General features: G+C 41.6%; 2 protein-coding genes across 3 annotated transcripts in view; one reads left to right on the top strand and one right to left on the bottom strand.

Moving 5' to 3' along the window:
- The window catches only part of LOC308677999 (uncharacterized protein), a 62,073-nt gene extending 38,092 nt beyond the window's left edge, over positions 1 to 23,981 (bottom strand). Inside the window, exons 1-7 of one of the 2 annotated variants that reach the window (XM_081344774.1) lie at positions 23,774 to 23,981; positions 23,510 to 23,643; positions 23,318 to 23,372; positions 23,101 to 23,239; positions 19,008 to 20,629; positions 18,741 to 18,928; positions 18,553 to 18,641 (exon numbers count right to left, since the gene is read on the bottom strand). In XM_081344774.1, coding sequence (XP_081200900.1) covers positions 18,578 to 18,641; positions 18,741 to 18,928; positions 19,008 to 20,629; positions 23,101 to 23,239; positions 23,318 to 23,372; positions 23,510 to 23,643; positions 23,774 to 23,818 — 2,247 coding nt within the window. In that variant the 5' untranslated portion in view covers positions 23,819 to 23,981 and the 3' untranslated portion in view covers positions 18,553 to 18,577. Of the gene's footprint in view, positions 1 to 18,421; positions 18,642 to 18,740; positions 18,929 to 19,007; positions 20,630 to 23,100; positions 23,240 to 23,317; positions 23,373 to 23,509; positions 23,644 to 23,773 lie in introns of those variants that run through there. The other variant, XM_081344773.1, reaches the window with a different exon arrangement.
- Positions 386 to 14,022, top strand: LOC308676908 (interleukin-27 subunit alpha-like). The gene is made up of 5 exons (XM_081342970.1): positions 386 to 484; positions 2,791 to 2,987; positions 10,292 to 10,390; positions 12,123 to 12,287; positions 12,376 to 14,022. The coding sequence occupies exons 1-5, from the start codon at positions 472 to 474 to the stop codon at positions 12,574 to 12,576; spliced, it is 675 nt and encodes a 224-aa protein (XP_081199096.1). The 5' UTR covers positions 386 to 471; the 3' UTR covers positions 12,577 to 14,022.
- Positions 23,982 to 27,946: the final 3,965 nt, after the last annotated feature.

The following is a 27,946-nucleotide window of genomic DNA, read 5'->3' as shown; positions in this document are numbered from 1 at the left end:
GGAGGGAGGGAGGGAGGGAGAGAGAGAGAGAGAGAGAGAGAGAGAGAGAGAGAGAGAGAGAGAGAGAGAGAGAGAGAGAGAGAGAGAGAGAGAGAGAGAGAGAGAGAGAGAGAGAGAGAGAGAGAGAGGAATCTGAAGGATAAGGGGGACCTTATTCACGTGACCAAAGCCCTATTTCCTTTTTCCTCAGTGAGAAAAAAAGAGGAACTTCAAAAAAAAAAATGACTTGCTGCTCCAATACGTTATTCTTCCGCCCTGAAACTCTATTAAGAATAACTGGAGGGGGAGAGATTTTTTTTTCTTGCCCCTGAAACCAGATAATCAGAACCCAAACTGCAGTGTAATCTTGGACATTTTGTGTCCCACGAAAATGAAAGCCACTGTCCTTCAAAAGGCCCCCAGAATGGGCTGCAGGATTAAACTTCTCAAACAGGCGAACAGAGATTGGCCCACGAAGTGGAAAGCCTCAGGATGCGTCCAAGCGGTAAGATAGAAAGAAAAATGCTTTCCACCTGTTGTTCTTATGGGAAAAAAGAGGCTTATTTGTGTTTCTTGCCATGGAAGCCAAGCTGCATGAGTCAATGACAAGAAGAGGGATCATCAGGGACACATTAGCTAAAAGGAGTGTAGGGCACCTAAGTTTTCAGTTTTATGTTACATTTTAAAGTACATAGCTTGGCGTAACCAGAAGTGCAAAACTCTGATATGCATTTCCAGCTTAAAGGGACACAGATTTCAGTTCAGAAACATCCTAGATTAGTTGATTGATTAATGGATTGATTATTTATTTATTTTATTTTAATCCCATTTATATCCCGCCCTTCTCCGAAGACTCAGGGCGGCTTACAATTTAAAGCACAAATCAATGTGCTTAGCAATAGCCTTCATTCTATGTATATGCCTGCTTATTAGGGCTTTCCCCCCACCCCAAGCGGCATTATTACAAAGTCAGCTTATTGCCCCCAACAATCTGGGTCCTCATTTAACCAACCTCGGAAGGATGGAAGGCTGAGTCAACCTTGAGCCTGGTGGGATGTGAACCTGCACTAATTGCAGGCAGCTGGTGTTACTTAAGGAGGCATTAGCCATCAAATTTTTTTTTACTCTTAACAACCACAAAATAGATATTTTTTCTATCATGAGTTATCCTAACCTGGTCCTTCAATGGTGTACTCAATGCCTGAGTTCATCCACCTTGCTGCTGGTCATCCTTGGTCATCTGGTCATCCTGGTCATCTTTGTCCTTCTACCCTTCCTAGTTTTAAAGTCTTCTCCAGAGAGTTAGGTCTCCCCATAATGTTTCTGAAATAGGATAAATTGAGCTTCGTCATTTGAGTCCTGAGTGGGAACACTGGGTTGACTTGTTTGATAATCCATGGATTGGTTTTCTTGGCTGTCTACCGTATTCTCAGGATTCTTCTCCAACACCAAAGTTGAGAAGGTAGATAATCTTAGCCTCTGGATATAATGACGTTACAGGAGATGTGTGCTTGGCTGATAATGTGTACTACTCCATCTACTTCAAAATGTGAATCAGATGTCCTTATTAAAAATCTGCTCTGATGACACTGCAGGTCTAGATTGGAAATTATCAGCAGTCTTTATGTGCACAATTGAGTTTTGCCAGAGGAATAGGAGGATATACTGTAATAATAGATATCTGTTCAATAATATTTAGATTATTGCTGTATTGATGTTGATGATGATGATCTCCATTCAGTTGAATCCCATTCTTGGTAATTCTCTGGGTCAGGTCTCTCCTTATCTTCCGATCTTGCACTATTTCTTTGAGTTTTTCTATGCTCTGGCTGGTGTCAGCTTTATTACTGTACTATAATTTATCTTTGGAGAAGGAAAGAATAACTGGATTTTCTATCATATGCAGTGGAGAATTCTACAAAATAATCATCTGAGTACTATAACTGATTGACTGATGGAGATGTAGCCTTCCCATTTTCTTTTGAAAACAATAAAGCAGGAGCACCAGATTCAGAGGCAACTGAACACTTGATCAAGTACCTTCTACTAGTGTCCAATGCTATAATCCAAGACATTCCTAAACTGCCTGAGATTAAGACTCCCAACATGCTTATTTTGGCCGAGACCAAAAAGACTTGTAATCAGGTGTATATTTTGATCAGCTGGTTGGGGAAGGTTAAACTAATGTTTTCATTGTGGCTATTGTTGCTACCATACCATCTCAAATTTGGGTTACATCTTTCTTTCCTAGTTCCATCGATTTTCCCAGCACATTCTCAGCTTTGCTTTGAAGCATATTCAGGCACAGCCTATTAACATCTCAGTTATTTCTTTTAAGCAATTAACTGAAATCTCAACCTAACTGAAAAGGTCTCAGTATGGTAGCCTTTATGTAAAATGAAATTCCCCTTAAATGGATTTCCCCAGTATGAATGAAAGAGATGATCATGTGACAAATCTACAAACCAAATCTGGAATAAACATATTATTCCTGAGACGCTGTAGCAGGAATTTTATGGGGAAAAACTCACTTCTAAACGCCTTACTTTTATGTTTTTCTCCCCCATTGCTTCAATATACAGGTATGGTAAACATGTAAACACTGAGGTTTAACTCTGTAGAAAAAGAGGGGTCTTCAAAGCATATGATGTGGAAGTGTACCTATTTTTCTCACAATGACAATGTCTGATGCCACCAGTGTTTTGTAAGCACACAGTTCTGGCTTAAATACAGTAGCATCCAATTTCCTGATTTTCCCATTAAATGTTTCTCTGTAACTTTCTCTCTAATTGTCTCAAATCTTCTTTTTAGGTGCAGTTCTTCTCCTCCTCCAAGTTCTTCTCAAGTTTGACATCCTTCTTGGTGCCCCTTCAGTTGGAATCCAAGAGGAGAAGGGATCTGGGCTTGAAGCCGCTGAAAAGAAGCTGGATCTTCAGAAAGAATTTAGCATGAGCTTAAAACTCTCGCGGCAACTTCTTCGCAAAACAAAGGACCTTACAAGATACTACGTAAGTCTACTACCCTATCTTCTCAAATATTGTAAGTTAGCAGAGACGAATTAAGAGATACCCCAAGGAGAAGGCAGCTCCTACTTTTGAATTAGTTCTTCCATTCTCTTTTTTGTGTCCAATTTATTAACCAATCATCATTCTTTCTAAGGCTACTGCAATATAGTCTATTTGGGACTGTCCTTAAAAACTATTTGCAAACTACAATTGGTCCTATGTGTTTATTCTTGTTGTTGGGAGTATATAATGTTGGTTTCATGGACCTGCATTGGTTACTATCAATATCTGCATACACTTTAAGATATTGGTTTTAACCTATAAACCATTTTATGGCTTGGCAACTGTGCATCTTGTAGGACTGCCTATTCTAATGAATATAGGCTCAGTGAACTAGATAATTAGAGAATATCTGATAGTGATGCCAATCGGGAAACTGAAGCAAAACATTTCTGCTTTTCTGTGGCAATGTCTATGCTACGGAACAAGCTTCACTTAGAAATTAGGTCCCGTTCTTGTCATATGTGTTGGAAGCCTCTGTGGGAAGAATACAGAGGAAGAAATATTTTGGGGAATAGTGAAAAGGCAGAATATATTTCCCCAAAGGAATAATGGAGATCTTTAAAAAGGACAGAAACCAGCCCCAGCTCCTCTCCCTCAAGCAGAAAACTCAGCAGAAGCCAGCTTTTAGAAATGCAAATTCAATAACCGTTTCAGAAAGGTTTGAGCCTTCCAGCTAGAAGAAATTAGCAAAACAAAGACCCCTAAAATGTACCTAAAGGTAAAGGTAAAGGTTCCCCCGCACATGCGTGCTAGTCGTTTCCGACTCTAGGGGCCGGTGCTCATCTCCGTTTCAAAGCCAAGGAGCCAGCGCTTGTCCGAGGATGTCTCCGTGGTCATGTGGCCGGCATGACTAGACGCCAAAGGCGCACGGAACGCTGTTACCTTCCCACCGTAGTGGTCCCTATTTTTCTACTTGCATTTTTACGTGCTTTTGAACTGCTAGGTTGGCAGAAGCTGGGACGAGTAACAGGCACTCACTCTGTTACGCGGCACTCGGGATTCGACCCGCCAAACTGCCGACCTTCTGATCGACAAGCTCAGCGTCCTAACCCACTGAGCCACCGCGTCCCTTAAAATGTACCTACCCCCACTCAAATTCTAAGGACAGGAAACATAATACCAAAAGGGCACACTCAGACTCATACAAAGCCTCAAACAGGAAGAACTGCAACCAAAAGCTCAGAAAAACCCACCACTCCCGGCTACATGTGGTCAATTTTTCCCACAGCCATCTTTCCGTCTGGCTCTCCTCTTCAATAAACTGCAATCTTCTTTCTAAAGCAGTCTCCATTTTGTTTATTCCCAGCTTGGACTGGACCCTGATAAAGATTTTTCTTTCAACACCTCTTAAAAAAGGGAAATGATTTGAGAGCCTTACCCCAATTTTATAATGCCATCTTTACTTTCTTTTGATAGTTCATAGTAACATGTTTGTATGCTATGGCAGTATTTTACTGTTTTAGAGAAGTAATAGCAAAGGTATTTTACTCAGTTGTACTTGGATTTTCTTGTCTAGCAAAGCAGAAATGTGAAAAATAGATAAACATATATAAATACAAATCAATAAATGTCAGTAAGGATGGAATAATGATTGTTTCTGTCCCTTGTGTGGCAGACAGAAATTGGTGATTTGATCAGAAGGCTACACCCCCAGGGAAGAGGTTGGGCACTCTCAGATCCCTTCTCTCAGAACACCCCCCCATGCCAAAATTAAATGCTCTAACTCTGTCTTACTATTCAGTTTGGGAATCATTACTGCCACCAACATATAATTATCCTGTTCTACTCTGCCTTGGTCAGGCCTTACTTGAACTATTGCATTCAGCACTGTACACACCAGTTTAATTGTGGCGGTTGTTATGCAAATGTCGTGGTCTTTAAGCAAGCCAATAGTTCCTATGGGTTGGTTTTGCCAAAAAACAGAAGTAAATGCTGGCTTTCTGCAAAACTGTTGTAAAATGCCAAACAGTCATAACTGCCGGCCAGTTGCCAAACACCTGAAGTGTGCTGACGTGATGACAGGGGTGGGAGGGGGCTGTCAGAACTTCAAATCCATTATAACTTCACATGGTCGCTAGGGAACTGGTTTTAAGTTGAGGACTACCTGCAAAAAGGAAATAAAATCTACACTACCACTTGACTTGAAGTGTTGAAGTACATTACTAAGAAAATCAGTCCATCTTTCTCTGTGGGGAAATAGGCCATTCTTTTAATAAACATACAGAGCCACTTTAAAAAAAAAGGAAAATGGAAGTCAGAGTTTCCCAAATATTATGTTTGGGAAGGGAAAAATACAGGGCTCGTCAGATCAGAGATAGATGAACCACCAGGAGAAAAATTATAGAAACAGACAAAATATGCATTTTCTTAAATATATAAAAATAGATAAGATTCTGAGAAGACCCCAAAATGATGCTGATCACTCAGCTGCTCCCTTTTAGAAGCAACTGTGATATAAAGAGGTCTTGATCCATGTAAAGCACATAAGGAATAATCCTGTATAGAAACAATAATCTCCAGGGGAAAAAGATTATTTAAAACAAACAGAGAGAAAAGAATTTTTGCATAGCTTTTTAGCTAACTTTTATCATTCCTCTAGAAATCAGAATCTGGAAAATTCTTCCTCCTGAAAATTCCAATTTTAATCAGAGGGCAGAGTAGAATCTTATTCTCTCATTGCTCACCCCTGTCCCCAATGTGCAACTTCTTATTTGTTTGATTTATATCCCACCATTTATACAGGGGTTTGAGGTGTCATATATCAAATATCTGAACAACCGGTTCTCTTATTGGATGCAGGCCTGGGCCTCCGAGGGCTAGAACAGACTTCTGGAAGTGGCATCCATGCACTTCTGGTGGGCTGTTCTAGGCCTCCCAGGCCTAGACTGGACCTCCGGAAGCAGCGCACATTCAGCCGGTTCTCCAAACTCAGCAAAATTTAACTACTGGTTCTGCCGAACTGGTGCGAACCAGCTGAATCCCACCACTGCCTCTTTCACCCACAATAACAACCTTCTGAGGTGGGCCAAGATAGAATGACTGGCCAAGGCTCATTTAACAAACTTCCATGGCTGAGGGGAGACCAACGAACTAGTCATACATATGTAAAGCATATGTGGAGAATAAGTGGAGAAACTTACAAAATTTCCACCCTCGTTGAACTAAACAGATGTTTTAAATATATTACTTCCTGTATTAATTAATAAATTGGCCATATCAATAAAACTGAGCAACTGACTAATAAGATCTAAATAATAAGATTTTTAAAAAATGTGATTATCATCGTGTCTTCTAAATGAAAGGTGAATAATATGTGAGAAACTTTCCAGTCAAATATTAGATTTGGGTGCAGGAAATAATTTCACAGTACTTTTATGGCTGTGTTTTTTTTTCTTATAAGATTTGATTGAGAAGTGCTATGATGCATCCAAAAGTCAATTTGAAAAGTGCCATTGGACACTGTTTCAAAGTCAGAGTGTTGCTGTGAAAAAGTCCTTTGTATTGGAAAATTCAACATTTTGATGCATGTTTTCAGTAGTTTATTATTATTTGGCCCCTAGAGGCCAGTGATGTAACATTTTGTGAAGGAACTCTACACTTGTGCTTCTTTTGCTTGCATAAGTTTTCTTCATTTTCTTATCTATGCATTCACATTCCTTCTCTATCAGCCTTTCCCCCCCAAGGCATTCATCACTTCCAGAGCTTGTCCCCAGGGAATGACTGGGAAATTCTGGGAATTGATTCACTTAACAATTGTGGGAAGAAAGGTCGCAAAATGGGGGGCAACTCACTTAATAACGGTCTTGCTCAGCAATGGAAATTTTGGGCTCAATTGTGGTCATAAGTCAAGGACTACCTGTATTTTCCATTTTGGGGGTCAAATCTTCACATACTGTCTCCCAGGCAATCTTACCAAATAAGATTGCTGCTCACAGCTTACCAAATAAGACTGCTCACAGCTCGGCGGATGCCTTAGTGGAAGCCTGGGAAAAGGCAGCCACGGAGGCTCTGGACCGAGTTGTACCCTTGCGGCCTCTGACCCGGCGCAGATCCCAGCGAGCCCCATGGTTCACCGCGGAGCTCCGGGAGATGAAGCGTCGGAGACGGGGCCTAGAGAGCCGTTGGAGATCCAGTCGATCCGAATCCGACCGATTGCGATTAAGAATCCTCACCAGGTCTTATCTCGCTGCGATAAGGGTGGCAAAATCCAACTACTTTTCCACCCTCATTGCGTCCGCAGATAATCGCCCGGCTGCCTTGTTCAGGGTGACTCGCTCGCTACTGAACCAAGAGGTGAGGGAGGAACCCTTGCAGGGTCGAGCCGAGGAATTCGGTCAATATCTGCTGGATAAAATTGCTCGGATTCGAACCGGCCTGGACTCCAACTGGGCTGAGCTGGAAGAACAAGACATGGACAGTCTTGTCGACGTCATCTGGGAGGAATTTGATCCTGTGACTCCTAAGGAAGTGGACAGGATTATGAGGAGGTTGAGCTCCTCCACATGCTTACTGGACCCGTGCCCTTCCTGGCTGGCTTATGCAGCTCGAGAGGGGACACGAGGCTGGTTCCTGGCGGTCATCTCTGCTTCTCTGAGTGAGGGTCACTTCCCCACCGCCTTGAAGGAGGCGGTGGTGAGACCTCTCCTCAAGAAGCCCACCTTGGACCCATCCTCTTTGAATAACTTTCGTCCAGTCTCCAATCTTCGCTTCCTTGCGAAGGTTGTTGAGAGCGTGGTGGCGCACCAACTTCCTCAGATCCTGGATGAAGCGGTTTATCTAGACCCGTACCAATCGGGCTTCAGGCCGGGCTACAGCACGGAGACGGCATTGGTCGCTCTGATGAATGATCTCTGGAGAGCCCGGGACAGGGGCCATTCCTCTGTCCTAGTCTTATTAGACCTCTCGGCGGCTTTCGATACCATCGACCATGGTATCTTGCTGCGACGCCTCAGGGGACTGGGAGTGGGAGGCACGGTTCTGCGTTGGTTCTCCTCCTTTCTCCAGGGTCGCTCGCAGTCGGTGCTGGCAGGGGGACAGAGGTCGACCCCGAGGCCTCTCGCTTGCGGAGTCCCTCAGGGGTCGGTCCTCTCGCCTCTCCTGTTCAACATCTACATGAAACCGCTGGGTGAGATCATTCGCAGCTTTGGAGTAGGGTACCATCAGTATGCTGATGACACCCAGCTTTTCATCTCAACTCCAAACAACATCAGTGATGCCCTCGACGTGATGTCCCGCTGCCTGAAAGCGGTCCGGGAATGGATGGGGAGGAACAGGCTTCAACTGAACCCGGACAAGACTGAATGGCTGTACGTACCGGCAAGCCAGGATACTCAGAACATCCCATACCTTAACATCGGGGACAAGTTACTACCCCCTGTTGATAGGGCCCGCAACCTGGGTGTCCTCCTAGACTCGCAGCTCTCCCTGGAAGATCACATAGGAGCTGTGACCAAGGGGGCCTTCTCCCGGGTTCGACTAGTTCGCCAACTACGGCCTTATCTGGACCTGGATGCCTTACGTACAGTCACCCATGCCCTTGTGACCTCTCGCCTAGACTACTGTAACGCTCTCTACATGGGGCTGCCCTTGAGATCCACTCGGAAGCTTCAACTGGTGCAAAGTGCAGCGGCACGGACACTCTTGGGAGCCTCCCGATACTCCCATATCACACCTCTCCTCCGTGCGCTGCACTGGCTTCCGGCTGCCTTCCGTGTGAAGTTCAAGGTGCTAACAATGACATACAAAGCCCTACATGGCATGGGTCCGGACTACCTACGGGAGCACCTTCTGCCAATGTCAGCACCCCACCGTCCTGTGCGCTCCCACAGAGAGGGCCTCCTCAGGGTGCCACCGCTCAAGGAATGTCGGCTGGTGGCCCCCAGGGGGAGGGCATTCTCAGTGGGTGCGCCAGCCCTCTGGAACTGCTTGCCAACCAAAATCCGGATGGCCCCCGACCTCCGCACCTTCCGGCGCGACTTAAAAACTTACCTGTTCCAGCAGTCCGGCCTGGCCTGATAGCTCTAATTGGGGTCCCAGTTTGTTTTTACTATTGTTTTTCACTATTGTTCAATCTGTATACCTACCTTACTCTGTACACCGCCCCGAGTCCCTCGGGAGAAGGGCGGTTTATAAAAACAAACAAATAAATAAATAAATAAATAAATAAAATCAGACAGAACCAGTCCATAATGTAGATCGACATCTTAAGACTTAAAGGAAAGGTAGAGAAACTGAAGTTTTGAGTTGGGGTTGTTTTTTTGTTTGTTTGTTTTGCTGCTGCTGCCTCCATCAAAACTTTTTTTTCCAAATCTGAAACTTTTCTGTTTTGTAATGTGTAATTTGTAACTGGGAATTAGTAATGTGGAATGTAGGGCAAGACAGATACTCAGTAAATGAGACTGAGAAGCCAACATATATATTGCTTACCTTGAAAAGAACAGCTCAAATTTGCTTTTTTTTGCACTGAGTAAAAAAACAACAAAAACCTTGCTCTCCATAAAATAGTGCTTCTCCTTCCATACCTGAGTTACTATGAATATCTGTAGCCGCCACTGTTACAGGTAAATTTTGACTTATGACTGATCACTTAATAACCGTTTACGATTATGACAGCTGAAAAAAGCTATTTATAACTCGTATTCAAAGTTCAATTATCCACAGTCCACATGACTGAATTTTGGGTGCTAACCAACCAGCCTGCATTTATGACCATTTGCGGCATCCTGAAGCTATGTACTTGCCTTTTTATGATGTTTTCTTTGAAAAACAGAATCTGAATCTGATTTTTGGAAAAAATGCACCCAGACTGAATAATGGGTTTCCTCAACCATCCCAGTGTTAGCTTAACAACCACCTTTTTACAATCCTCATAACTTACAACCATAATGGGCAGGCTCCTTTAAGGTTGTAACTTGGGGACTACTTGTACCGGTATTTAAAGCAGATACTGACTCTTGGAAAATATACTGTACTTGACTAAAGATGCAGAGCTTTAGTGTGACATATCCTATCACTCAAAACCTCCCCTTTGGGTTTGTTGGAGATTTCTTGAAACCTTGGCCCTCTGCATATTATCCCACTTCCCTCAGGAATCCAGCAGTGAAAAGGAAATATTCTGGTTCAATGTTCTTGGAGTGATAGCTGTGAGTTATCACACCATTCTCTGATCAAGTAATATATGCTTCTTCATGCTCTGCTACAAGGTTGGTTGAAAATCTATTTACAATCATACTCTCTTTTTCCAGCTTTTGGACCGTTTACCTGGAACTGAGGTCCCTTTTATTTCCCACTTGAGGCACCTTCCCTCAACCAGCCTTGATTTTCACACATGGATCTCTCTTTCAGTAAGAATATATATATATATATATATATATTTACCTTTGCATTTTGTAATAATTTTATTCAATAAAATTCTCAAAGTTCTTCCAAAGGCTAATGAAAGAGAGAGAGAAAGAAGGAAGAAAGAAAGAAAGAAAGAAAGAAAGAAAGAAAGAAAGAAAGAAAGAAAGAAAGAAAGAAAGGAAAGAAAGAAAGGAAAGAAAGAAAGAAAGAAAGAAAGAAAGAAAGAAAGAAAGAAAGAAAGAAAGAAAGAAAGAAAGAAAGAAAGAAAGAAAGAAAGAAAGGCATTTATTACAAGCACCAATCACAAAATACATCAGGTTGAGCCCAGATTAAGCCTGGTGTATTGGGGCTACCAAAAGGCTGGATATCCAGCAATGAATTAATTTTCAATATCTCCCTCACCATCTAGTAGCCTTGTGATTTTTGAAGTCTAGCTATGATAGGTCTCATTTTTCAAAAGTCAGAGCACATCAGTTTTTAACATGGTGCTCTCAAATGCCAAATTTGGTACAAAGCATTTGAATGAAGGCAACTGAAGTATCACTGTAAAGTGCCACTCTTACTGGTAATCATCCACCAGTGCCTAGAGAAAAAGGAACATGTTCATGTTCCTTTTAATAAGGCAACTTGATGGTTGGAAGCCAGAAATAATGGATTCAATTAGCTAGGAAGACAGGATACTTAACAGCTGGAAAGAAGACAGTACCTATTCACCAACTTATATAATTTAACCTGTTCTTCTATCAAACTCACTGTCTCCACAAAGAATGCTAACAACTGTAATTTATTTATAGTGCAATCAATGCTAAGTAACCCTCGCAGAGAACTTGAGTTGTAAACAAGTCAAGACTGTTGCATGCTTTTAAGTTGCTTGTAAGGACTACCCAAAAGTCACAACTAGCCAGCATCAGTATTCTAGGTGCTTGTTGGATAATAACCAATGCCAATATCACAGCTGCAGTTCATCAGTCAATACCCAGCTAATTTTTGGAAGCCTCCAATTACAGTTGTGTATTAATAAATGCACTCTTGTAAGCCATAGGATCCACAGGGACAGCAAGAAAAAGAAATATAGACATGCACATAGTGGTGTTATCATTCAAATATTGTTGAGACGTACTTGGAACAGATGTCATGACACTACTACAATTGGTTCATTTGCATAATAATGTTTTGATGCACTTAACAATTTGATGTTATTAAGATTTGTCATGGACACCTCTGTTGTAAATTATTTTAGTACTGATTAAAATAATTCTCCAGAAGTTGTGGATTTTCACAACACTGGAGGTTTTTAAGAAGAGATTGGACAACCATTTGTCTGAAATGGTATAGGGTTTCCTGCTTGAGCAAGGGGTTGGACTAGATGACCTCCAAGGTCTCTTCCAACTTTGTTTTTCTGTATTCTGTTATTCTGACTAGTTTTGCTTGGAATGGAAACTTTTGGATCAAAAATGCTTAGTAAATTGTGTGGTACATTTCACCAGTCAATATAGGTATGGAACTAAGCAAACCATTTTCAGCCAGAATATGGTAAACTACCACAAGTAACATTTTCTTGCTAGAGTGAAGTTCCTCCTGTCTCCAATTCTTAATGTGTTTGTTGAGATGGATGGCAGGGAGCAGAATCACTTCCCTAATATTTTTCAGAGCTGCCCATTTTTGACAATAGTGCTTGGATACCTCCGCAGTTGCCTTTGTTGTATTTGCGTTCTAACCCTTTCTTCCCTCCAGGATGCCAGACGCCTGTCGCAGATAGCCAAGACCCTTTCATTTTATCACGGGTTGGTACAACAGCTGAGGAACTTTGAAGCAATCAAAGAAAATTCAGAATTCTCCTCTCAGTTTGAAGATATTGATATTAACCTCCGAGATCTTGGTCATCAAGTGGATTACCAGGTAGCTTGCCTGTTTTGGGGGGAGCTCAGATGAGGGAAAAGCATCCTTTGGCTTTGGCCGTGTTATTCAGCTTTCATTTTTCCTATAGATTACACTTTGGGGTCTCTCATCTAATATCCAGCCTGAATCAACTCCTCAGATCCTTCAACACCACAGTCAATGGAGGAACCGCCAAGAAGTATATATTGTCCTTCGTTCTCTCGAAAGCTTCCTGGTTCGTGTTGCACGAGATTTTTTGATGCTCAGGATGAGGGCGCCCAAAGTGGCTTCACCTTCCAAGTTTTTCTAATCTTAACATTTAATTCCCATCGCCCTATTTCAAACAGCCAAGGAATGCGGGCATCCTGGTATTTCAGTGACAAAGCTTTTCTGTAAATTATCTAAAATATTTATTTTATATATTTATTTATTTTTTCTAAGTATTTTATTATTTTAACTTATTTGTTAAAGTAGTGTTTTGGCTAGGTTCACATAAGCAATTGTTTACAGAATGCACTTTCTCAAAACAACGTGATAAAAGTAATTTTTTTCCCCAAAGGTCAGAAAGAATTGGCAACAAGTTTGCAGGGAATTTTAAATATTGTGTTTATCCATAAAAACATGGGTGGCTATTACTTTGCTTCATCTAATTTTTTTTAAATGGCTATTTATTCAAATGGGACAGAGAATTGTGAGGGTATCTACAGAAGGATATAATCCCAATTGATTATGGAGAAATGATTCTGAAATTTTCTAAAACAGATCTGAGTAAATATGCATATGCCATAAAATATATGTTTTGAGTGATAATGCCTTTTCTAAGCTTGAACTGGTCATTTCATGCTTTTAAATTTTTGGTTAATAAAAGTATTATTTAAATTTGATTGCCTGATTAATTGGTTGAACAAAAAAGGGTTTGTCATTTCATATAATTGAATAATAATAATAATAAAATAATAATAATAATAATAATAATAATAATAATAATAATAATAATAATAATAATAATAATAATAATAATAATAATAAAAAGTTGGAAGGGACTTTGGAGGTCATCCTGCTCAGGCAGGAAGCCCTATACCATTTCAGACAAATGGCTGTCCAGTCTCTTTTTAAAAACTTCCAGTGTTGGTGCATTCACAGCTTCTGGAGGCAGGTTGTTCCACTGGTTAATTATTCTGTCAGGAAATTTCTACTTAGTTCTAGGTTGCTTCTCTTCTTGGTTAGTTTCCACCCCTTGCTTCTTGTCCTGCCTTCAGGTGCTTTGGAGAATAGCTTGACTCCCTCTTCCTTGTGGCAGCCCCAGAAATATTGGAACACTGCTATCATGCCACCCCTCGTTCTTCTCTTCATTAAACTAGATATACCCACTTCCAGCAACCGTTCCTTATATGTTTTAGCCTCCAGACCTCTAAATCATCTTTGTAGCTCTTCTCTGTACTCTTTCTAGAATCTCAACTTCTTTTTTACATCATGGTGACCAAAACTGGATGCAATATTCCAAGTGTGGCCTTACCAAGGCATTTGTAGAGTGGTATTAACACTTCACGTGATCTTGATTTTATCCCTCTGTTAGTGCAACCTAGCACTGTGTTGGCTTTTTTGGCAGCTGCAGCACACTGCTGGCTCATATTTAAGTGATTGTCCACTAGGAGTTGGAGATCAGTCAATTAGTCTGTATTTTAACCACTGCCTTGGTGGAGCAGTGGGCTAATGCCTCCTTAAGTAACACCAGCTGCCTGCAATTAGTGCAGGTTTGAGTCCCACCAGGCTCAAGGTTGATTCAGCCTTCCATCCTTCCGAGGTAGGTAAAATGAGGACCCAGATTGTTGGGGGCAATAAGCTGACTTTGTAATAATGCTGCTTGGGGGGGGGGGACGAAAGCCCTAATAAGCAGGCATATACATAGAATGAAGGCTATTGCTAAGCACATTGATTTGTGCTTTAGATTGTAAGCCGCCCTGAGTCTTCGGAGAAGGGCGGGATATAAATGGGATTTAAAAAAAAATCCAATGTCAATATACTTAAGCAGTATATAACATTGTATTATACCTATTTAACTCAGCAAAAGAAAATTTCTTGTTGCTGGCTGAATTCACCTGGTAGAGGTTTCCTGTTTGGTCCTAATTCCATTGAGAAACTCTACTCACTTTCCTAAGGCCACTATCTTGACCCCTTTCTTCAGGATTTATCTTTCTCCTCTCAGAACTCCCTTTTATGGTCAAGAAAATATGATACGTTCTTATCTATATAATCCGAAGACTTTGTCCTTCTAGTGCTGAGATCTATACTTATAAGGTTGGTAACCTTTGACCTTGTAGAAATGTTCGAAAAGAGTTTCATTATTAGCATTGCCTTTAAATAAGCTGCAAGATTCAATTTTGAGCTAGGAAATTCAAACAGCAACTCTCTAATTAGTAAACCTCAAATGAAAAAATTCAAGGAAATCCTCAGGTAAAAAGGAAAAGATGGTTCCTTCAAAACCACCATAAACATCTTCTTAGATCCTGGGGAGCTACTGAAGGAACCAACACTTCTCTTACCCTGGAGATTCACCAACCTCTGGATTTAAAGAAGTGGATGCTGAAGAGGAAAAGTACAGTTTGAAAGAGCTGGACTTTCCTATTGCCCAAACTAGGAACAATTCTGGAGGACATTGGAGAGGGCCATAGGATATAGGAAGTGCCCTCACCAGCCTGAAGTGGCCAATAGATGCCAAGCTGACTCCACCTCCAAAATCACCACCACCACCGGCAGAATGGATGACTGAATTGAAGACCACCTGATAACACATCTAAAAACTACCATGGGCTACTGCCCACCTAAGTGGAAAAAACCAACTTTAACACTGGAACAGTTAAGTCCAGTATTGCTTTAGGCTCCATCAGTTATGAGTTGGAAATCTGAAGGCATTATAGGGATGCAGCAGGAAAAAAAATGCCAGGGTTCATTTGTCCTATGTTTACACACAAGTGACAAACAACTCATTAATTATCTCTTTGTGAGGAATTACTGATAAAGCCTTTAAGCAAATGGTTTGACAACCGCATTTTACTGATATATTTAAGAGTTCAAGGCCAGTTGACTGCCAAAGCTAGCTAATTTTATTTACATTTACAGTATTGCAGTAATACAATAAAAGGTAATGAAAAAACTTAGCTTAAATACTAAGAACGTCATCTTATTCTTAAACCAACTAAAATAAAAAAAAAACACAAAACCGACGGCGAAAACAAAAACTGAAAACCAAATTAAAAGTAGCAATTAAAGCTGAATAAAATAAGTACAGTAAAAATAAAACCATCATTCCCAAGCCTGAAAATGTAAAAAATGTCTTCAACTGGATCCAGGAAAGTGGTCCTGTAGCCACTGGCCTGAGAACAGCATTTTCACACTTGAAAAATAAATGATTGCAAGACCAACCCAGTTAGGTAGTTATCTCAACTGAAGTCTTTTTCACAAAAGTCCATTACCTTCAAGCTTAGGCCAAGTTATTTGGGTGAAAACCTGCAGGTAGAAAAATCCTACAAGTACCTCTATCTTCTCCTGGAACCAAAAGCAGAGCAGTCAAATATTTATTATCTTTTCAATCTCCTGCCTAAATCTAATCTGGGAGGGTTGTGGCAGGAGGGGCAATATGGGAAAACTGTGGCAGATGGGGTAAAGATGAAATACGGTACATGCCATTCCCTGCCAGTTCTCCTCCGTAACTGTAGCTGTTGGCCTTGCAGTGTAAACCAGATAGGAATCACAACCAGATGAGCTAATTGTACTTAATTGTAAAGTTACATTGACAGAATCTTAAAAGTTAAAAAATACATCTCTCCTCTCTCCTTTACATCCCAAGAAACTAGGGACGGTCCTTCCTCTTGCCCTGTCCATTATCCAGATGAGGGCTCTGCTGTCTCTTATCTGACTGTTCCCTTAGCAGCATCTCTTGGTCTAGTCTTCCAAGCTCTTTCCCACATACTGTCATAGTAGCTTATCATGAATCAGCACACACTTCTTGGATTCAGGTTGTACAATAATCTCTTCAGACATGTTTTAGGTTCACTGAATTCTTGTAAAATCGATGTTTAAATTGATGCATGGTGAGGATAGACCCAATACCATACGGTGGAATCTAAAGATAGCCTTTCCAAAATTGTTAGGTAGTTTCCACCGAATTACTTCCCCGCCCTCCCCGCCCCAAGGGGTGATATGAATAGAATTGCAATAGCACTAGCACTTAGACATATATATAACACTTCATAGTGCTTTACAGCAGGGCTTTTCACAGATTGTATCACTTTTAGGACATGACAATATTCGAGTACCACCAGTGTTTAGCAAGGTGTCAAAAACTTGATGACTAAAAAAAAGGGGGGGGATTTTGGGCTTTACTGGTTAGATTCATTTGTTATAGAAATGGCTAGTTTATAATATGGAAAAGTAAAAAGTTGATGTTCAATGTTAATGCTTCCTTCTACTGCAACAGAGGAAGTCAGAAGACAATGCCTTTTCTTTTTCCCTTCTCCCCCTCATTTTTCCCTTTTTCTCTCACCCTTCGCTCACAAAAGCCCCCCCATCCTTTGCTTGCAAAAGCCCCTCACTTGCTCTCTCACTTACACTTTGCTTGCAAAAGCTCCTTGCTCTTTCATTCACACTTTGCTTGCAAAAGCCTCTTTCACTCACTCACACTTTGCTCGCAAAAACCTCTCTCACTCACTTTGCTCACAAAAGCCTTTCTCACTCTCACTCACGCTCACATTTTGCTCGCAAAAGCTTCTCGCTTGCTCTCAGTCACTCACCCTTTGCTCACAAAAGCCCCTTGCTCTCCCTCTCACTCAATTTGCTTGCAAAAGCCCCTCACTCACTCTCTCACTCACTTTGCTCACAAAAGCCTCTCACTCACTCACTCACTCACTCACTTTGCTCACAAAAGCCTCACTCGCTCTCTCACTCACTCCTTCTTTGCTTGCAAAAGCCTCTCACTTGCTCTATCACTCACTCACACTTTGCTTGCAAAGGCCTCTCACTCACTCACTTTGCTCACAAAAGCCTCTCTCACTCTCACTCACGCTCACATTTTGCTCGCAAAAGCCTCTCGTCCGCTCGGTCACTCACACTTTGCTCGCAAAAGCTTCTCACTTGCTCTCAGTCACTCACCCTTTGCTCGCAAAAGCCCCTTGCTCTCCCTCTCACTCAATTTGCTTGCAAAAGCCCCTCACTCACTCTCTCACTCAGTTTGCTCACAAAAGCCTCTCTCTCTGTTTGCTCACAAAAGCCCCTCCCTCTTTTACTCACTCACTTTGCTCACAAAAGCCTCTCACTCACTCACTCACTCACTCACTCACTCACTTTGCTCACAAAAGCCTCTCACTCGCTCTCTCACTCACTCCCTCTTTGCTTTCAAAAGCCTCTCACTTGCTCTATCACTCACTCACACTTTGCTTGCAAAGGCCTCTCACTCACTCACCCTTCGCTCACAAAGACCGCTTGCTCACTCTTCACTGCTTTGCTTAACAAAAGCCTCTTCTCTTCTCCCTTTCTCTGTTTTTTTTCTCTCCCTCTCCCACCAAACATGCTCCTTTTATAGCTTCTCCTCTCTCTGCTCTCCTCCTCCTTTTCTCTTCTGGGTGCATGGGAAGCTCCAATCAGCATTTAGCTGTGAGCGCAGATCCTGGGGCTTCTGCCAAGCACTGCAGCTCCAGCTGATCTCCTCCAGGCCTGTGCGGCACCACTTTAGCTCGTTCCCTCCCCCACTACGCTTAGCTAGGGGTCGTGTACCACCTGCCAGGTGCTAAAGTACCACCGGTGGTACACATACCACTGGTTGAAAAGCCCCGCTTTACAGCTCTCTCTAAGGTGTTTACAGAGTCAGCATATTGCCCTCAACAATCTGGGTCCTCATTTTACTGACATTAGAAGGATGAAAGGCTGAGTCAACCTTGAGCCGTTCAGAATCGAACTCCTGGAGTGAGCAGTGAATTAGTTTGCAGTACTGCATTCTAACCACTGCACCACCACGGCTCTATCTACTGTTCATAGAATGAAAGCTATGCTGGAGTTCCGCATTTCAGGTGAAGAGATAAAGATATCAAATCTGCTGAGATATCCTAGCAATACTTCTCAGATTTTCTATTCATGTGGTAGACAATGTTTCCTCACTAACCATTTAATTTAGAATGGACATATAATTTACTAGCTTTTTAGAGAAAATAGAGATGGTGCCTCCATTGCTTTCAGAATTATTGGTTATGGTGCCTTGACCCAAGATAGAGCCAAAAACATGCAAGTTCATTACTTGATAAATCTCTTTGAATCTCAAGTCACTTTGGCTTTGGCAGGCGCATCTGAAGTTCAGCCATCATATTGGGGTGCATAGGCCCAAATCTGGGAAAGCAAAATAAATGGGTAGATTAAGACAAAATTCAAGATGACAACACTAATATCTACTATTCAATTACTATTGGATGTGGTGGTGAGATTTACCCAGATAATCTTGGGTTTTGTCTCTTTGGTACTTCCAATAAAGATGAAGCATCTTCAACTATATTTGTCTCTTGTGTTGGAGCCTCTGGTGATGTCTTGGGTTTCTTCAAGCTGGGTGCTCGTCGAATGGAGCTCTTACGACGTAGCAGCACCCGTTCCTTCTGGGCACTGTTATCCAGTGTTGTGACCTGCAGAAGACAGATGGATATGATTACTTCAATCTTTTGACTACTTTCATGCTCTACTTTCCTTCATAATTATGCTTACATCATGTGAGGAAGTTCTGGGTCCAGGTAGGAGATCTTCATCAAGAGAGGTTGGATACTCCAGGTTCTTGGTGATCTCTCCCAGTTGACTTGATTGACCTGCTGTAGTCTCAGCCTCTTCTAGTATTTCTTCACTAAGACCACAAGTATCTAGCAACATCTCAGGCTGGTCTTCCTGGTTACTTCCCCACCCTTCTTCTCTCGTTTGCTGTTCCCGTTTTTCCCCTGTAGTGTGTATCTCATTTTTCACAGATTCCTTTGCTTCCTGCTCCAGATCTTCTTCTTCTGTCTTTCCTTTCTCAGGTAAATCTCCCTGCTTACAATTTCCCTCCTTTTCCAATCCTGATGCCTCTCTTTTCTGTTCTGTCATAACCTCAGTCTCCTTGGGCTCCCAGTGAAAGTATCTCTTCTTTTCTTCCCCTTCTAATGTCTTCTTCTGGCTTGCTCCCATCTCTGCCTTGTCCAGCAGTGGTTGCTGAACGTCTTCCTTCCTCGTTGCTATCTCTCTCATTATCTGGTGGCCTGTGTCCATCTCTATGTCTTCTCCCGGTTCCTCCCCAGATTCTAAATGCTGAGTCTTCATTACTGTAACATTTAGTGCATCATACTTAAATTTATCTGTCCAAGTTATTCCCTCTGGTCCTTTTTCTTTTTCATCCAGCTTTCTTTCCTTCCCCTCTTCGGTTTCTCCTATCTGTTCTTCCAAACTCCAGCTTCTCTCACCTTTCCCTTTCTCTTCTAGCATCGTTACCTGGTCTCCTTCACTTTCTTCTGTCATACTTGTTTTTACCTTTTTATTCCCATCCACTTTTGTATCTTCCTCCTGATCCTTCTCGACATTTAACCCCTGGTCTCTTGCCATCTTGGCCATCTCCTCCAATCTCTCTTGTTGAGTTCCCCTAGTCCATGTTGCCTCTTCTTGTTCTATCTGCTTTTCCTCTTTATCCTGTGACAAGTCTAGGAGCTTTTGTTGAATTCCCTCATTCCACAACGTTTTTTCCAACTCTTTTTCCTGTTCTTCTGTGATTTTTTCTGCTTCTTCATCCCACAGCTGACTTTTCCCAACCATTCTTTCCTCTTCAAGCACCTTATTCTCTGCCTGGTTTAGCACTGCTGAACTTATCTCTCCCTGCTCTTCTTCACCCACCTTTCCTTCTTCCTGGTTTTTCTCAACCTCTAATTGTTGATTACCCATAATCTCAACCCTCTCTTCCAAACTATCTTGAACAATTTCTCCAGGCCACTCTGTTGCTTCAGGCCCTCTTTTTTGTTCTACAAATGCTGCCCTTGCGTTTGGTGCTCCTTGCTTAATCCCCTCAGCTAATACAGTTCTGTCTTGTCCTTCTTCTTGACTCATCCCTGTCTTTTCTGCCTTTTCCATTTGCCCAAGTTCTCTTCTTTCTGCCAAAAGTTCATCTGGCTTCCAATACTGACTACAAACTGCATCTGCCAACTCTTCTATCGTGTCTTCTGGTGCAGCTTCCATCAAGGTAGATTCTTCAGATTTTCTTTGATAGAGTCTCCCAGTCATAGTTGGTGACTCCTCGTGTGTCTGTTGGATGCTGTCAGTCATAGGTGTTGTTGATTCTATTTGAGGGGTATCACTGAGGCCTATAGAAGACACTGTGGGGTAAAAATAAGAAAGAACATTTACCATTGAACTTGACTTCCTCCCCAAGACTGAGCATCCAAGAATTTAAAACAGCTTTCTGTGACTGGCACTCTGTTCCATTTACCCATATAGTAGTTCCAATATCCTGATTGAGTATGGCCAATGAATGCTCTCCTAATGAAGCAGAGTATAGAATAAATGTTCCCTTCTCTCTGGGCATTTAAAAAGCAGGACAATTGTTTTATATTAGCCTTTTTCCAGCCCTTTGCAACCAGCCTTTAACACAACTCATAGCTAGCATAATGAAAAGCTATGTTAGCTGGGAATTATTGGAGTCAAAAAGCTAACTCAAGAAGACCTGAAGCACATACCATAAAGAGCAACCAAGGATAGAAATCATCTCTATCACATGTTTTTTCTGGCTGTATGTGAAAAAAAATGTTTTATATTTCTTTCCAAGGAAGCTAATACCTTCATTTTAAAAAATATAAATAAATGCAAATGTGAAAAACAGCTAAGAAGGGGAAAAACTGACCTCATCCTTAAAAATCACAAGATAATCTGAAATTACAGAGGGCCATTTAAAGTCAACATCTTTGTCAATACAATGACAGCACAATCATTGTCACATAAAGAGGCACACACATGCAGATACATTGACCAGTATAATTTTATATACACTGAACCTCACAGCTTGAAATCAATGACAGTGATGAAGAATTTGGACCTGGACCTGGAAACTCAGATTCAAGCCCGTACTTGGCCATGTGGCTCACTCAGATTTTTTTTTTAATCCTAACCTAATTCATCTCCCAGTTTTTGAGAGGGAGCCTTCATTTCTGGTGTCCTGAGCTCTGAAAAAAATATAAGTAAAGGTAAAGGTTCCCCTGCACATGCATGCTAGTCGTTTCCAACTCTAGGGGCCGGTGCTCATCTCCATTTCAAAGCTGAAGAGCCAGCGCTTGTCCAAGGACGTCTCCGTGCTCATGTGGCCGGCATGACTAGACACCAAAGGCGCACGGAACGCTGTTACCTTCCCACCGTAGTGGTCCCTATTTTTCTACTTGCATTTTTATGTGCTTTCGAACTGCTAGGTTGGCAGAAGCTGGGACGAGTAACAGGCGCTCACTCTGTTAAGCGGCACTCGGGATTCGACCTGCCAAACTGCCGACCTTCTGATCGACAAGCTCAGCGTCCTAACCCACTGAGCCACCGCGTCCCTTGAAAAAAATATAAATTAATCTAAATGTAATGCTAAATAAAGAGGAGATTCCCAGATCCTATTGTTATCTGTGAAGAAACACAGACAATCCTTTCCTCTTTAATGGATTATATATGAGAGTGCTCAGAAAATGATGGGAGAAAAACCACATGAGAAGCTGATTACAAGTGAGTATTATGAAATCGAAATCCTCCTCTCCTCGTGCATATTAAATTATGCATGCTAAAATAGAATAACAAAGTAGTCTGAAAGCACCTTATTCAAGTCACAGGTATTTGCCAATAAGCACAAAAAAATTCAGTTCATGTGCACAACTGGAAAACAAATTAACTTCCTATACACACACACACACACACACACACACACACACACAAGGACAGGAAATAGGAGTAAACAGCTCTGTGGATTGTGTAAGCTGGTTTTACAATCCACATTAGTAGGACAATCTTTCAAGTTCAAAACCCTTTTGAACACATATGTAAACATTGAAGAAAAATTGTAGGAAAACGTTGGCCACTTCTGTTAATATTGTATATGTCTTTGCCCCTGTCCTCCCATAATTTAAAAATGTTAGAGATGTTTTACTTTCCCTATATTATCTTTTAGTTGTGTTAGTTTCTCAAATATTTTTAAATGTATTGTTTTCCAGTTTCTTTAAATGTAATTACTTCACTTTGTATCTTTCAGAAGTGTATGTTTTTGTCCGACATAGTTTTTTGAATGGAGAAAGACAGACGCCGGTTTAATTTAATGCTACCATCTATGCCAGCGGTGTCAAACTCAATTTCATTGAGGGCCGCATCAGCATTGCAGTTGCCCTCAGGGGGCCGGGTGGGTATGGCCAGGGTGTGTGGCCTACTGGGTGGGCGTGGCTAGAGTGCGTATGGCCTACTGGGTGGGCATGGCCAACTCTACATCATTCGCATCAAGGGCGCCTATGGGGGGGCCTGGGCAGGAGTGGGACAGATCTGGGGGTCTCTGGCAGAAGGAGGGTCTCTAGGCCAGGGCCAAGGCTGTGGGGGCCGTTCCCTCACTGTTTCCAGGATGGCTTCGCGGGCTACATGAAACCACTTTGCGGGCCGGATCCGGCCCCCAGGCCTTGTGTTTGACATGTCTGATCTATGCTGTTGTAAAGTCCATAGGGAAAGGATCATGAAAACCCACTAGCAAAAAAAAAACAACCACCAGTAGATTTCCTGCTGTGGGAATCCTCCATTCCTCACAATATAGCATCACCAACATTCCAGAAGTTTCAGTCACCTGAGAACTTTTGTTCAGATTCTTCTTGTCCCTCACATCTGTTGGGAAATTTGGAAGATCTGAGAAAAGACTCCATTGCCTGATCACCAATAACTGCAGTTTCTGGTGTTCCTTGGATCTCCTGACTGAGTGGGGTTATCTGAAAAGAAAGGAGTTTGTTGGAGGAAAGGTGGAGCACAGAAGGATTTTGCTCCACCTCCTCTCATCCAACACCTACCTCCGCTGTGAAAGGACCTTCAGTGACCTTCAGATGCTCCCTTGGAAAAACATCCCTGCAGAAGAAGGCAGGAGGGGAAGGAGAAGTAAATCTAACTGCAGAAGAGATAATTCTACTCCAACGGTCACTGCACCTCAGTGCTACCAGACAAACTCCAAGGGAAATAATTATTCCTCATCAGATTCTTGTTACCCAGAATACGTTGTCTCCGCTTCAGATTCACGGTGGCTTCTTAGGTTCTTCATCTCCCTTCCACTTCTTGGCTCTTCTGCTCTTGGGTGAGTTTCATTTCCAAAAAGGTAAGTAGTGAAGGAGGAAACAAAATCCTGAAAACAGCGTGAAGAGAAAGAAACACTGAATAGGGACTGCTAGTAGAGGCAGCCAGTAAACCCCCTTAAGATAAACCAGAGGTTCTGGTTTCCACCCAAGCCTGAGAGATGATAGGGTGCCACTAACCAAAGCCTGATGCAGGGTCCCAAAGAGTGATCGAAGATACTCCATTATGCTGCTGGGTAGCTGAAGAGAAGGTACACAGTGGCTTCCCCTTCTCCTCAGAGAGGGAAGTTAACGTCACTAAAGTATTTGACCACATCCTTCTCTTCCTTTGCCTTGTAATTTGCCATAGTTTGTTCTGGCTTTGCATAACTGTGAAAGAAATTAAAGCACACCATATCCTACAGAAACAAGAAGCATGTGAACTATCAAGCACTGTCAAAATCAAACTAGAGGAAGTATAATAATCTCCATAAATAATTTCCACAAAGTTGTTGCTATATTATTCCAATTAGTTACACCTCCTTCAAAATCTCCCACAAATACATGGTTGAAACAATTTTATTTCTTTCTTCCTTTTTTTCTTCCTCTGAAATTTAGCAACAACCTTCACTTATACTGGCTGGAGTAAACCTGGTGATAAACCTTTGGCTATCTTAATCCAGAGGAAGGACTAGTAGCAAATTATCAGTGATCAGAGTTAAACCTGATGATTAATTAATTGTTAGTTTTAATGACATATACGAAATGGGTTTGCTATGAAGTAGTCAAAGGTTATACAACTGTCTTTACTTTAGACTTTGAAAGAAAGAGAACATGTAGAACTAGAACTAAGGAGAAACTTCCTGACAGTTAGAACAATTAACCAGTGGAACAACCTGCCTCCAGAAGCTGTGAATGCTCCAACACTGGAAGTTTTTAAGAAGAGACTGGCCAGCCATTTGTCTGAAATGGTATAGGGTTTCCTGCCTGAGCAGGGGGTTGGACTAGATGACTTCTAAGGTCCCTTCCAACATTATTATTATTATTATTATTATTATTATTATTATTATTATTATTATTATTATTATTGATACTAATACTAATTAGTATTGATACCACCTGCTGCCGGCATCAACTCCCCTCCGCCCTGTGCGTGCCCACAGAGAGGGCCTCCTCAGGGTGCCTCCGGTCAGGGAATGTCGACTGGTGGCCCCCAGGGGGAGGGCCTTCTCTGTGGGTGCTCCGGCATTATGGAACCAACTGCCGGTTGAGCTCCGGATGGCATCGGACCTCCGATCCTTCCGTCGCGGGTTGAAGACCCACTTGTTTGAATTAGCTGGTCTGGCCTGATGGGGAATATGGGTTTTTTAATTGGTTTTTATTATTCTGTCATTGTTGTATTTTAATTGGGCATGGTTTAATTCTCTTTTAATTTTTGTACAGCTATTTATATATGCCCTGTGAACCGCCCTGAGTCCCTAGGGAGAAGGGCGGTATAGAAATCAAATAAATGAAATGAAATGAAATGAAATACATACATATAGTAGTAGGAGAATGCAAAGAACATCTCCAGTCAGTGTTCTCAAGTATCAGGGTCTTGGAATAACAAAAATCTCCTTGTTCCCACTCTTGCAAAAAGAAAATTAAATAAATGGCTGAACAGAGTCCCATATACACATTTTTATCTGTATGCATTTGGCAGTTGCGTGGTCCTGCTACACTTAAGAAATGGAATGGGACTGTTGCATTATAACATCACAATTTCGTCTCCCCCTGGCCTTGCCCCCACAGACAGTATTATCCCTGTAAACCTGTGAAAATAAAGCAACTGTGTTAGCCATTGTGTACCTTGTTCCTTTTCCCAGTAGCTCTGACTATCACTGCATCTTACTATGGCTATTAGTTTTATTGATTTATTTGTCAAATCTGTAAAACCACCCAATTCCATAACGGTGCTGGTAGCAATACCCTTTTAAATACAAAACATTATCATCACTACTGCCATCAACAACAAAAAGATTGACACCTCAGAGAGCAATAGATATATAATTTCCATTTCCCCATATTCCCGTAAAAGGGACTCGTCATACTGCTTAATCCAGAGCCAGAGAAGTGCCAGGTCTTCAAAGCTTGCTTAAACAAAATCAAGGTAGGGGCTGCTGCACAATTTTTGTGGGAGACATTCCAGACACCTTAACAGAGAAGACATGCTTCCTCAGTCCCACCAGGTATCCAATAAATTATGCCACTCTATCCAATTGTATAGGATTAGCAGATATCACAGATGGACTCTCAAATAACTCACCAGGAGTTTTATAGATGAGAAGCAGCATTTTCATTTGCATCTGGAAACTAATGGTGCAGGTCAAAAAGCAGAGAGATGCCTGGGTATAACATGAAATGCTCATAGCTGCTTGTGTTACTGCACTCTAAACAAGTTGCAACTTCCAAGTGATCTTCAAGGCCATGCCGACTGTTGTTGCAATAGTCCACACAAGAAGTGACTAAAGCATGAGTGACTGTCAGCATGGCCTCCCAGTCCAAGAATGGGGACAATTGGTTACAAAATGAATCTGTGCCATTCTAGCCATAGATGCCATCTGCTATTTGAGCAGGGTGGGCAGTCCACAATTCCCCAAATTACACACCAGGCCAATCCCAAGTGGGACAGGCAACTTTTTTATTTGGCGCTAAAACTGGAAAGTCCCCAGATCCAAATAATCCAAACATCCATAGGCATTCAGTCTTGCAAGGGTTGAGTTGTTCCTTCCCATTCATACCCCAACCACCTCTAGGCACTGGATCAAGACCTTGATAGATTGGGGATAGTGGTGGAAAAATTCTGAATATTGCATACAGAAGATACAAACTCCAGAATTTCTGATGTGTGGGTGGGGAGAGAGAAATACAAGTTCCTGCTAACATACTGGATTTGCAGAACTGCAACGATTCATAATAAAATTCCAATGCAGTAGTGGTTTCTTGTAAATTAAAAGAGACAGAAATAGATTGACTCGGTTCCTCAAGACAATGACATTATAAGATCAGATCCAGAGCTGGTCCCAAAAAGGTGTTGTATTATTGCGTTGAAATGTACACAATATTATTGAGAAAGAAGAAATGGTTTCAAAGTTGAGTAAGTCACAGGAAAAATTGCTGAACTTTTGTGGAATGCATTATTGTAAGTTCATTGACAATGGAGTGGATTTTTTCTGGCATAAGGGTGTTCTTTAATTGACCTCTAGAAAAGTACTAAGAGCAGTTAGTACACTGTAAGGCTGATCTCAGTTCAAAAACCACCAAGTAATACCAATTATATTGTGAAAAGAATGAAATACAGTACTATAGTTTTCAATTTATATAGCTTCCTACTTGCCATGCGACTCTGAGCAACTAAGATAGGGTGAAAAACATCAGAAATATGACAACAATTTATAAAAACACAGGGTAGAAGCATGCCTATATGAACACCGTGGGAATTTGAACACTCCTAATTAATTCCAGGATACTTAAAAATGTGTCTACTGACCAACTAGAAATGTTTAGAATACAGTTTCCATTTCAGTATTTGGAAGACTGGTAATCCTCTTTAACATAAGATGTTATTTTTATTTATAAATACACAGCCATCGCTGTTTATTAATTATGCCATTCTTTCTGGATATTATAGCTCTTTTTTTTAGTAAAACTGAAGTGGCTCTCAGTTTCATCTTAAACTGATGTGAGACCTTGTTCAAGACTTTTTCTTGAACAGGTTACTTCAACCTGGATTGGACCTTACGGACTGCAATTTTATCCTGTGTTTCTCCTAAAAGCATATGATGGATTATGTGCCATCAAATCATTTTTGGCTTCTAGCAAGCACATCGATTTTATCCGTGACAATCTGATCCTTCAAGTCTTTGACTGGGTCACCATTACCAACATAACTGAATCCATCCACCTTGCTGATTGTCCTGTTCTCTTTTCTTCCACTTTTCCCAGCATTAGAGCCTTTTCCAGAGAACTAGATCTTTGTTTGATGTGTCCAAAGCATGATAACTTGAACCTGATCATTTGTGCCACGAGTGAGAATTCTGAATTGATTTATTTGATCCTGCGTGTGTTTTCTGGCTTCCTCAGGATTTCTCAGGCGTCTTCTCCAATTCCAAAAGTGTCAATATCCTTCCAATCCTACTACTTCAAAGACCAACTGTCACTTCCAGAGTGTCAGAGGGAATCTACCATGGCGACTTACACGATTCTGATCTAAATTTCCCAAATCGCCCAGTAAGTTTCAGGCTGAGTGGAACTTAACTCAGAGCTTCCATAATATAATGTACTATATATACTCACTATAAGGGACACGGTGGCTCAGTGGGTTAGGACGCTGAG

Source organism: Vipera berus (genome assembly GCF_964194415.1).
Source record: "Vipera berus genome assembly, chromosome: Z".
Taxonomy (NCBI): domain Eukaryota; kingdom Metazoa; phylum Chordata; class Lepidosauria; order Squamata; family Viperidae; genus Vipera; species Vipera berus.
Note: the sequence above shows the minus strand (reverse complement) of the source record. Positions and strands in the feature narration are given on the sequence as shown.

Coding starts and splice junctions, on each gene's coding strand:
- LOC308676908 (XM_081342970.1), top strand. Junction 10,391..12,122: donor ACACATGGATCTCTCTTTCA/GTAAGAATATAT, acceptor TCTTCCCTCCAG/GATGCCAGACGCCTGTCGCA. Junction 12,288..12,375: donor GTCATCAAGTGGATTACCAG/GTAGCTTGCCTG, acceptor TTTTTCCTATAG/ATTACACTTTGGGGTCTCTC.